At 63.2% G+C, this 10319-nt stretch overlaps 1 protein-coding gene across 1 annotated transcript; it reads left to right on the top strand.

The window, feature by feature from the left end:
- Nucleotides 1-2316: 2316 nt before the first annotated feature.
- Nucleotides 2317-9006, top strand: SLC35F6 (solute carrier family 35 member F6). The gene is made up of 6 exons (XM_044450366.1): nt 2317-2599; nt 3169-3241; nt 3965-4136; nt 4905-5114; nt 7981-8091; nt 8522-9006. Exons 3-6 carry the CDS (start codon nt 3974-3976, stop codon nt 9001-9003), a joined length of 966 nt encoding a protein of 321 aa, XP_044306301.1. The 5' UTR covers nt 2317-2599; nt 3169-3241; nt 3965-3973; the 3' UTR covers nt 9004-9006.
- The last annotated feature ends 1313 nt before the right edge of the window (nt 9007-10319 follow it).

Genomic DNA, 10319 nt, shown 5'->3' with positions numbered 1-10319 from the left:
TCAGCCGTTGCATCACACCTGCTGTTCTGGAGCTTGGTCAGACATCGCCAGAGGCCCAGGGTGCTGCCACTTTCCCACCTCACGCCCCGCTTTCTCTTGGCACCGTGGCTGTGCCCCAAAACTCCATTTTATTTCGCAGCTTGTTCGGGTTTTGTATGGTACAAATGCCCTTGGAGGGGTTTACAAGAATAAAATCAAACGGCAAGGGCAAAAGAACGCTTAAGTGAACATTATTTTAAAAATCCAACGATTCAAGTATCGAATGGTTCAAATAGTTTAAAACACCCAGGAGAGGCGCCTGCCAACACTCGGTCAACACTCGGACTAAACGCCTGCTCAGGTGCCCGTCGGGCCCTGCTGCCTGAATGTGTGCCATTTTAACGGGGCGTTTGTACCATCCCTGACAAGTCAAGTAAGGACTGGTTAGGGTGCAGCCCTGGGCAAGCACAGGTGGGGCGAAACCCCACGGTTCCCAGCCTTCCCTGGCCAGCGATGCCCTTCGCTATCGGACGGAGCCGGCGGGAGAGCCCTCACGCATCGGCCGCCCTTTGGCTGCTCCCACATTTCTGGTCTCCACCCGGGTGGAGAATATGTGGCCCTCCAGAAGCCGCTGGCGCTCCCGTCAGCCTGGGGTGGGGGGCACGTTCCATCCTTCCTTTGGAGGCCCCTGGAGGAAGTTGGCGCCGGCTCTGGACTCTTCCCTGCCAGGTCAGCCTGGTGGCCATGAGGGCTCCTGGCTGGTTTCCGTGGCCCTTCACTGTCCGGCTGGCGCTCGGTTTGCGTTTCCGAGTGGCGTTTGCTTGCTGCAGAGGGGCTCAAGATGGAGGAGCCGGCAGCTGAAGGGGCGGCTGGCGGTCCGGTGTGGAGCTCTGAGATGCTTTCGGCACGCCAGATGCCTGCCGCTTTCCTCAGTGAGGCCTTGCGTCCTGCAGGCTGCCTCTTGCAAGATCTGGGGCTGACTCAGCCAGCATCCTGAAGACTGCTCTGTCAGGGGCTTTTCGGGGAGATGCTCGTGGGCCAGATTCTGCTGTCTCCACTCCAGTGACTCAGGGCTTTAGGCCGTTGTGCTGAGCTGGCAGAGCAGCCGTGTGAGCGGGCAGTGCTTTTGAGGGCCTTCCCGGAAGCAGAGTCCGGTCAGATCTTGCTACGGCATGGTGTAGTCCTCAGCCTGTCTGGGCTGTACCACCTCAGGCAGTGGGTGGAGCCTTGTGCAATGGGGAGGAGCCACAAGTCCCCGCAGGCCCCGCCCTCATCTGCAGCAGCCTCTCCAGGTGAAGTCAGAGGGGGACCCTGCCTGGAGCCACCAAGAGGACGTGCGGTTGCCCCTCAGGGGCAACAGTACTGCCCCGGATGGACCAAGGGCCTGGCTCAGCCTGCAGCAGCTCCCAATCCCCCCCCCCCCAAAAAAACCCTTGCATGTGTGGAAAGCAGGTTGGAACCTGGGGCATCCTCTTTCCCGGGTCCTGGAATTTTGTACGGGGGATGCAGAGAAATTTAAAAGGTGAACTGCTCTATGCACGTATTTTAAACCGCTTCGCCTGGGTGAGTGGCTCTTTCCTTCCTCCTGAATTGACCTCATGACAATTAATGGGCTTGCACGAGTCTCATGAAAAAGGAGCGCCAAGCCCCCCGCTCCACACCCAGGTTGTTCTGCCTCCCCCCAGCCGGCATTTGCCCCAGGAGCCTGGGTAGTGCCAGCCTTCCGGCCTCGAGCGGCGTCCTCCGCCGGGTGCGCCTGCGTTGCGCCTTGTCCTCAACCGCACCCCTTTCCTGGCCCTGCGCCTGCCCCACTGCACCCCCCCCATGACGAGCGCCTTGCCTCTCCGGTCGCAGCAGGCCTGGCCGTCTGGGAGGCCCCTCGGCCCCGGACCAGTTCGCCTGGGGGCCCTCTCTTGGTCCCACCCGATCTTGCCCCTGAGCAGCTCTGCAGCGTTTTTCAGGTGCTGCTTCCCCACCTTTCAGTTCAAAGTCTGTCACACTGTTTATCTGTCAGGTACAAGGCAGGTAAGTCATTTCCTCTCCATTTATGGGTTTTGTCCCACTGCAGACTGGTCCTTCACAGGTTCCGAGGAAGATCTCTTTTCCTACCAAATCCTATTCACGCCCCCCCACCCCGTACCTGCCGCTCCTGGCCTGTGCAGGGCTGTAGCTCCAGAAGAGCGAGCAGGTGTCGGCCCCCCACCGCGCCAGGTATCGGGTAGCGTCCTCTCTCTCTCTGCCTTGTGCAGGGAGATTTGCTGGAAGCATCCAGCCAAGACGGGATGGCCGAGTGCAGCTGGAAAGGCTTTAGGCATCCGTCTCGCTACGCAGAGTAGCACCCTGTCTCTCAAAATGTCAGCTCTGGCAACAGGACGAGCATCTCGCGACATCCGATCTGTAGGAGATGCTGTGCCTTCTGTCAGAGTAAGGTCTCGGGTTCCAGGAAGCGGGCGGAGAGGCTCGGCTTGGGTCCGTCTGTGCCGGGCTGCAGGCAAGTCCAGGCGGAGGACGTCCCGCTCAGGACCTCCTGTTTCCAAGAGGGGCCACGAGGCAGCGGCTGCTGGGCAGGCTGCGGGCCTCCCAGCTTTCTCCACGGAAGGGCAGAGAGGAACTTCAGGAGGTCCTGGGTTCTAATCCTGATTCTTTTAGGGGACTTACGAAAGCCGCCAAGTTTCAGCCACTGCTGGCCCTGCACAAACAGAATAACTGCACTGGCCTACCTTCAGGGATGCTGGCCGGGGTTTGAAAAAATTAGATGTTTGCTTAGAAAGCAATGACGACGTTCACCCACGGAAGAGTACAGCAAGCGCCGAGAACACGTCACCACAGCGAAAGAGAATGAGCAGCCTGGAAAGCGCTGGAGGCCGGGGCTCCTTTGTAATTGCATTTGGTTCCGAATTAACCTTGGTTCTTGGTCAAGGTTGCCTGGGCTACTGGCTGTATAGAAATGGATCAAAGAAACAAAGCCAGCAATTTAATCAACGGCCTTCAGTGGAGAGAAGCGGAGGGACTCCTGGGACGGGTTGGCAGCCAGGCCAGCCGCTGGAGTGCGAAGCCACCCCGGCGTGTGCCCAGGCGCTGAGGACGCTGGGCTCTGCGCTGGGTAGAGCCTCACGGCCCTTGTGGGTCTGGGGGTGCCGCAGGACCCCAAGGTGTGGCTGCGCTGACGGGCGCCCCCTTTCCTTTCAGGTGGGCAGACAAACTGAGCGCTCCAGGGTGCCACGGTTCCGCCAAGCACAGCTTCCAGCACCCGTTCCTCCAGGTAACCTCGTCTGCCCCTGGGCCACCTCGAGCGCCTTCCCCACCTAGGCCAGGAGGCATCTTCCCGGGATGCCCCGCAGCCCCATTCCCTCAGACTGGCGCTGCTGTTCAGGTTGACACTGGCGACTCCCCGTTTTGGGGGGTTTTGCGGTGTAGCATGAGGTTCGCTTCACTTGCAAAATGCTTCAGATACCCAGCTTGAATGAAGCAGGAAACCTGCTCCGGATGCTTTCTTTGGCTCTGCAGATGCAGCGTAGCATCTTAGATTCTGAGCATTGACCGGCAGGAAAGAATAGACTGGGCAGGAGGGGAGACGGGCACGTCTGAAGAGCACAGAACTTCCTGTCCCCTCAGCAGACTTGTGCCGAAAATTTCCCTTTGCGTCTCCTCTGCCGGCAGCCCTGGGGTGTTTTGGGAGAACGGCACTGGCGTGGCCATGAATTCTGAGCTCGGGGGGCCAGGGAGGTGTGTGGATCGGGCTGCTGAGGACCCGGGGCCAATCCAGGCCGGTGCTTGTCCCGCTTCCCTCGGGCCAGGAGGGAGGTGGCCGCCTCCCTTGCCCTCTGCCAGCGCCCACGTTCCCACCCCAGCGCACAGGGCGGTTGTGAGGACGGGGCGAGCCGGAGGCGGGCCTGGAAGCCGGCTTGGCTCCTCGCGGAGAAAAACCACGGGGCGCGGCGATGGGGCGCCTCGTGAGATGAGCCCCGCCTGGGTTGCCTTCCAGGCCGTGGGCATGTTCCTCGGCGAGTTCTCCTGCCTGCTCGTCTTCCACCTCCTCCTCTGCTGCGACCGCCGCCGGCCGGAGCCCACCATGGCCGCCCCCCGCGCCTTCAGCCCGCTGCTCTTCCTGCCTCCGGCGCTGTGCGACATGACCGGGACCAGCCTCATGTACGTGGGTGAGTGCTGGCCGCCTCCGCCTGCGGGGGGGGGGGCCTTGCCGGGGACGAGGAGCCCCCCGCGTGGACGGGGCCACCCCCCACGCGCGGCGCTCGGGCGCTCCGGCTTCCTTTTCGCGAGCAGAGCCGTTGGGCACCGAGCCGTCTGGCCATCCTGCCGGGCGCTTGGCTCGCGTCGCCCGTCCTGTCCCAGAGCCCGGGACCGACGTGAAGCGCGCCCCCTGCCCCGGGGTCCCGGGGGGGGCGCCGGGCTGCTTGAACGGGCTGGCTGGCACTCGTCTGCCACTGCCGCGTTTCCATGGCAGCCGCTAATTCTATTTCTGGTTCTTTTACTTTTGAACATGTGCTTTTTAGTGACTGCCTTTGTTTGTTTGTTTGGAGCACTTGCATGCTGCCCCATTCGCAAATCCTCGGGGGGGTTTCTGCCCACAAAGGCGGCACATGAACCCCTAAAAGCCCGCATTCCCCACGCTGTGCCGCTGTTCGGCCTTAGGAAGTGCCACACGAGCCTCGGCCCCCCGAAGCCGGAGGGGGCGGGGGGGCTTTCCGGGGCTGCGAGGTCTCTCCCAGCGATCCTTTCCTGACGCTGGAGCTTTCCCCACTCCGCCAGGAGGCCTAGAAATCCGCTCGCTCTGCGACTGCGGCCATCTTGGGGTTCCCTCCGGGGGCACATGCCGCACGTTGCCGGCCTGGGCCAGGCGCCCCCCCCCCCACACCCCTCGGGCTGAGCTCGGCCTCCTGGCCGCCCCCCGGCCTTTTCTGTTCCAGCTCTGAACATGACCAGCGCGTCGAGCTTCCAGATGCTGCGGGGCGCGGTGATCGTCTTCACGGGGCTGCTCTCGGTGGCCTTCCTGGGGCGCAAGCTGGCCGTGAGCCAGTGGCTGGGCATCGCCATCACCATCGCGGGGCTGGTGGTGGTCGGGCTCGCTGACCTGAGCAGCAACAACGAGCAGCGGAAGCTCAGCGAGGTCATCACAGGTACGGGGCGCAAGCGGGAGCCGTGTGCGTGAGGTGAAGGGCAGGCCGTCCGCAGGACCAGGCGCCCCCCCCTCCCCCCTGCTCCAGTCCAAGGTCCCCTCACCCGAGGAGCCAGAAGAGGCCTCCCCGCTCAGGATTCCCGAGAGGTTCACCAGGCGCCGGCCCTTGTTGGGGTTGCTTCGCCTTTTGATGGCAGGCATGTCATGAGCGGAGCCAGATGGTACCGGGGGTCAGACTAGATGGCCCAGGAGGCCCCTTCTGGCTCTGTTTCTCTGATGCCAGGCAAAGAGTGTTCTTTTCTTCCAGGCATTTTAGATCCCTTGTGCTGGTTCTTGTTTGTCATGTTGCATCTTATTCTTTGAAATATTTGTAATATGTTTTATGTCTGCGTTGATACAAGATGGGGAATACGTGGCTCAGCAGAACTGAAAAAGAAAAAGACCTCGGAGGAATTGTGGACAAGAGGCTAAGCATAAGCCAACAGTGCGATGCAGCCTCCAAAAGGGCAAACGCTATTTTGGGATGCATTGACAGAAGCATTACTTCCAAACCATGAGAAGTAGCAGTTCCTCTATACTCCTCACTAGTCAGACCTCACCTGGAGTCCTGAGTCCAGTTCTGGGCACCAAGATTTAAGGAATATGCAGGTAGATTAGAAAGGGTGCAGAGGAGGGCAACAGAAATGATCCGGGGTTTGGAAACGCTGCCCTGTGAGGAGAGACTGAGGGAACTGGGCATGTTCAGCCTCGAGAAGGGAAGGCTGAGGGGGCACATGAGATCCCTCTAGAAGTCCCTCCAAGGCTGCCCCAAAGAGGAAGGTCAGGATCTCTCCTTGCTGATGCCGGAGTGCAGGACACGGAATAATCATTTCAAGTTGCAACAACCCAGATTCAGGCTGGACATCAGGAAAAGCTTCCTCACTGTCGGAGCAACACAACCATGGGACCAGCTGCCTGGAGGGGTGGGGGGCTCTCCCACACTTTGTTGTTGTTAGTTGCGAAGTCATGTCTGGCCCATCGCAACCCCATGGACAACACTCCTCCAGGCCCTCCTGTCCTCCACCATCCCCCGGAGTCCACCTGAGCCCACGCCAACTGCCCCAGTGACCCCATCCAGCCACCTCATCCTCTGCCGTCCCCTCCTTCTTTTGCCCTCAATCGTTCCCAGCATCAGGCTCTTCTCCAGGGAGTCCTTCCTTCCCACTAGGTGGCCAAAGTATTGAGTTTCATCTTCAGCATCTGGCCTTCTAAAGAGCAGTCAGGGCTGATCTCCTCTAGGACTGACCGGTTGGATCGCCTTGCGGTCCAAGGGACTCGCAGGAGTCTCCTCCAGCACCACAATCCAAAGGCCCCAATCCTTCGGTGCTCAGCCTTCCTTTTGGTCCGACTTTCACAGCCATACATTGCAACTGGGAAAACCATAGCCTTGACTATACGCACTTTTGCCGGCAGGGTGATGTCTCTGCTTTCTAGTATGCTGTCTAGATTTGCCACAGCTTTCCTCCCACACCGGGGACATTCGGAAAGAAACTGGGCAGCCCTCTGAGTGGGATGGTGTGAACTGGTATCCTGCACCAGCAGGGGGTGGACTTGATGGCCTTCAGGGCACCTTCCTACTCTACTATCCTATGATTCTGTGTTTTTGACTTTGGGTTAAAAGGCCTGCATTTCTCAACTGGTCATAATCTGGCCAGAGAACATTAGATCCGGAGTGGGCCAGAAATGTGCCCAGTCAGTGAGTCGGTGGGACGGTGCTCAGGAAGCAGGAGGCAGTCGCATTCCGGGGTTCTCTTGCTCTGCAGAGGGATGCGAAACGCGGGGGCTTGAAGCACGTGCGCCGGGCAGGTTTCGGTTTCCGGGGGCGGTTGTCCCCAGGTCGCGTCTTCACCACGTGCTGATGGGGCACGTTGGCGGCCCCTCCAGCGGAGCACCCCGGGGGATCTGTGGGGCCTTGGCTCACCCACGGGCGTCTGCATCGGGGCTTCCCGGGGAAGGGGGTGGGCAGCAGCTCCAGAGAGTTTCTCCCCAGTACAGAGTCCAGCGCCTCCGGCTGCGGCAGCTGTTCGGCCGGCCTTTCCTAGGCAGGTTAGCCAAAGTACGGCCAAAGGAGCTTAAAAGAGGAAAAGCAGCAATCACTGAATTTCGTTTTTACGCATGTGCCCCTTTCTTGCTCTTGCAAGGAACCCAAGTGCCTTACCAAGTTTCCTCGCCTTGTCAGGGAAGGGGGCCTTTCAGTGGGGTGCCCAACGTGTGGCACAGGGTCCCCCCGAGGCCTGCCTGGCACCAGCCGTACCAGGTCCAGACGGTCCTCCCACAAAGCACTGAATCACTTTGCCCAGACCTTGTTAGTTGCTTAAACAGGTCCTAAGATTTAAGTGATTGTGACTCTGCTGTGGTTTCGGTTTTGTACGAGAGCCTTTTAATGGGGTTTTATACAGTCGTCTGCATTTTAAACTGCCTTTTAATGTGGTGCTGGGAGCTGCCCAGAGAGCGTCAGCCGTTGGGCGGTACAGGAAATCGAGTAGGGAATTGCTTTATCCTCATTGCAACAAGCCTGTGAGGTAGGCTAGCCGGAGCAGCAGTGGCTGGCCCAGGTCGCCCAGGGCCTTCCTGGATGAGTGGGGACCAGTCCCGAGCCCAGTACTCTTACCCACTGCAGCATCCGGCCCCCACATGACAAGCGACCGCAAGACGAGGCTGAGATGTCGGGGAGGGGAGGGAAGGAAAGGAAAGGAAGTGCCCCCCACCCGGCCGGCCGGCAGATCCCAGCACGGCAGGCTCCGGCGGGCGCCCCCTTTCCCGGCAGGCGGCAGGGCCTGGCCGAGGGGGCGGGCGGCCGGGCGGCTCATGCGCTCTTCCCCCCGCAGGAGACCTGCTCATCATCATGGCCCAGGTGATCGTCGCCATCCAGATGGTGCTGGAGGAGAAGTTTGTCTACAAGCACGACGTCCACCCGCTGCAAGCTGTGGGCACGGAAGGTGAGCGGCAAGAGGACGGGCAGGCCGTCCGCTCGGCCCTCCAGGGCAGGAAGCAGGCCTCCGGGGCCCATGCGGGCAAGGGCTCCTGCGCACCGAAGTCCGGAGGACCCGGCGGCTCCTCCCTGTCCCTCGGTGGCACCCAGCCCGGCACCCGAGCGGCTGCGGAGGCGGCTTTCTGAAGCGAGGCCGGGGACCCTTCTGCCTGTGCAAAAGGGTGGTGAAGCGGAGTGGGAGGCCGCGCAGTGGGGACCACGGGGGCGCCCCTTGCAGCCAGCGGGTGGGGGTCGGGGCAGAGCAGGGGAGGGCTCGTTGCCCGGGGCAGAGTTCGGCAGCGGTGGCATTCGGTGCCGCCGGAGAGGAGAGCCCCGGGCGGCTCGGCTGCTTGGCCCCCCTGAGCACCGTGTCCCCCCCCCCCCCCCCCCCCGCACAGGGTTCTTCGGCTTCGTTGTCCTCTCTGTGCTCCTGGTCCCCATGTACTACATCCCCGGGGGCAGCTTCAGCGGCAACCCCCGGCGGGCCCTGGAGGACGCGCTGGACGCCTTCTGCCAGGTCGGGCACCTGCCGCTCATCGCCGTGGCTCTGCTGGGCAACATCAGCAGCATCGCCTTCTTCAACTTCGCGGGCATCAGCGTCACCAAGGAGATCAGCGCCACCACCCGGATGGTGCTGGACAGCCTGCGCACCGTGGTCGTCTGGGCGGTCAGCCTCGCCGTTGGCTGGGAGGTCTTCCACGCCCTGCAGATCCTCGGCTTCCTCATCCTCCTCGTGGGCGCTGCCCTGTACAACGGGCTGCACCGGCTGCTCCTCGCACGCCTGCCCTGCCGCCAGGCGCCGGACGGGGCCGCGGGCACGGGGCCCGACGCAGAGCGCCTCCTGGCCCCCGACGCGGCCACCATCAACGGGGACAGCTGACGGCGGCGGGGCCCCAACTGCACCAGGACCGCGGACTCCTGCCGGACAGACCGGCCGCGGTGGGCCAGCCCTGCGCACTGAGATCCGCTCTGTGCGCGCGGTGGGGGGCTGCGCCCCACATTCCGGGTGCCGCTCCGCTCGCGGTCAAGGGAAGCCGGCGTGGCGCTCCGGCGCGTCTGTCCCAGCCGCAGGGAAGAGCGCACCGCGTGCCGCCGGCCGTGCTGGGCAGCGGGGACCCTCCTGTGCTCGCCGCAGCCCCCCAGCTGCGCCTGGGGGCGGCCAGCCTTGCGCCCGCCATTGCTGCCAGCGTCCCAGGGCCACGAGGGCTCCGGGTGGCCGTCTGGGCTGAGCAGGGGGGGCTGCTGGCTGCGGCTCCCACGAGCCCGCAAAGGGCCGGCCAGCCACGAGGGCCGGTGGGGATCGCGGCCCAGCAACCCGACCGCGATGGAAGCAGCACCCTTCTGGGCGCTGACCTGCCCCCCCGGCCGACTTCCCAAGGGGGCAGCCAGGGCGTGCCCATTCGGGGGCCACGGCCAGATCGGCCGCCAGACTCGCCGTGGTGGAGCCCGTCCCACAGCCTCGCTGCTGCCCATAATCCAGCCTTCCCCGTAGCCCTCGTGATGCGCTTGCCACAACAACCCCCATCCTCCACAGCCAAAGCCAGCACACCGCCAGGCGCGTCTGAGGGTGGGGGGAGGCTGGGTCTGCCACCCGCCCTCCTGGCTTCTTCCCTGTGCCCCCCCCCGGCTGGAACTGCCCCTCAGGGAGAGGGGGCACGTGTCTCTGGGTCTCCGGGCCGGCCCCCTCGGTCCCCCCCCGGCCTTCGCCCGTGGCCGGCTGCCCACTTTGTCTGCAGGGCGGTGGCGGGAGGCCGAGGGGTCTCGGGGAAGGGGCCGCTGCCCCGTGGCCACTCCGCTTGCCTGCTCGCCGGGAGGCAGGGCGACCGCTCTCGCCTTGCAGCGGTGGACGCGGGCCCAGCTGGGGTGCCCCCTTTCCCGGGGCAGCCCAGGCGCAGCGGGGCCAGAGCGGGCAGCCTGGACTGGCACGTGTTGCGCCGGGACAAGCGTCCGGGCTGCAGCGTGGTCTTCGCGCGCCCCTTCCTCGCTGCTGGGGGGGGGGGGGGGGGGCATGGGGGAGATGCAGGGGGGCTGGGCAGGAATAAATTGAGTGGCCAATCGAGCGCTTTGTGTGGCTGTCGTCCCTCGCGAGCCCACGGGATGCTTCCAACGTGGCCTTCGGAAATGGGGCCCGTCCATGGGATTCTCTTCGGAGGTTTGTGTTCCTTCCGCTCGTCATGGCAGGTGGTGGGGGAAATG

Source organism: Varanus komodoensis, unplaced genomic scaffold, assembly GCF_004798865.1.
Source record: "Varanus komodoensis strain SLA01 unplaced genomic scaffold, ASM479886v1 scaffold64, whole genome shotgun sequence".
Classification (NCBI taxonomy): Eukaryota; Metazoa; Chordata; class Lepidosauria; order Squamata; family Varanidae; genus Varanus; species Varanus komodoensis.
This window is presented reverse-complemented; position numbering and strand designations above follow the sequence as displayed.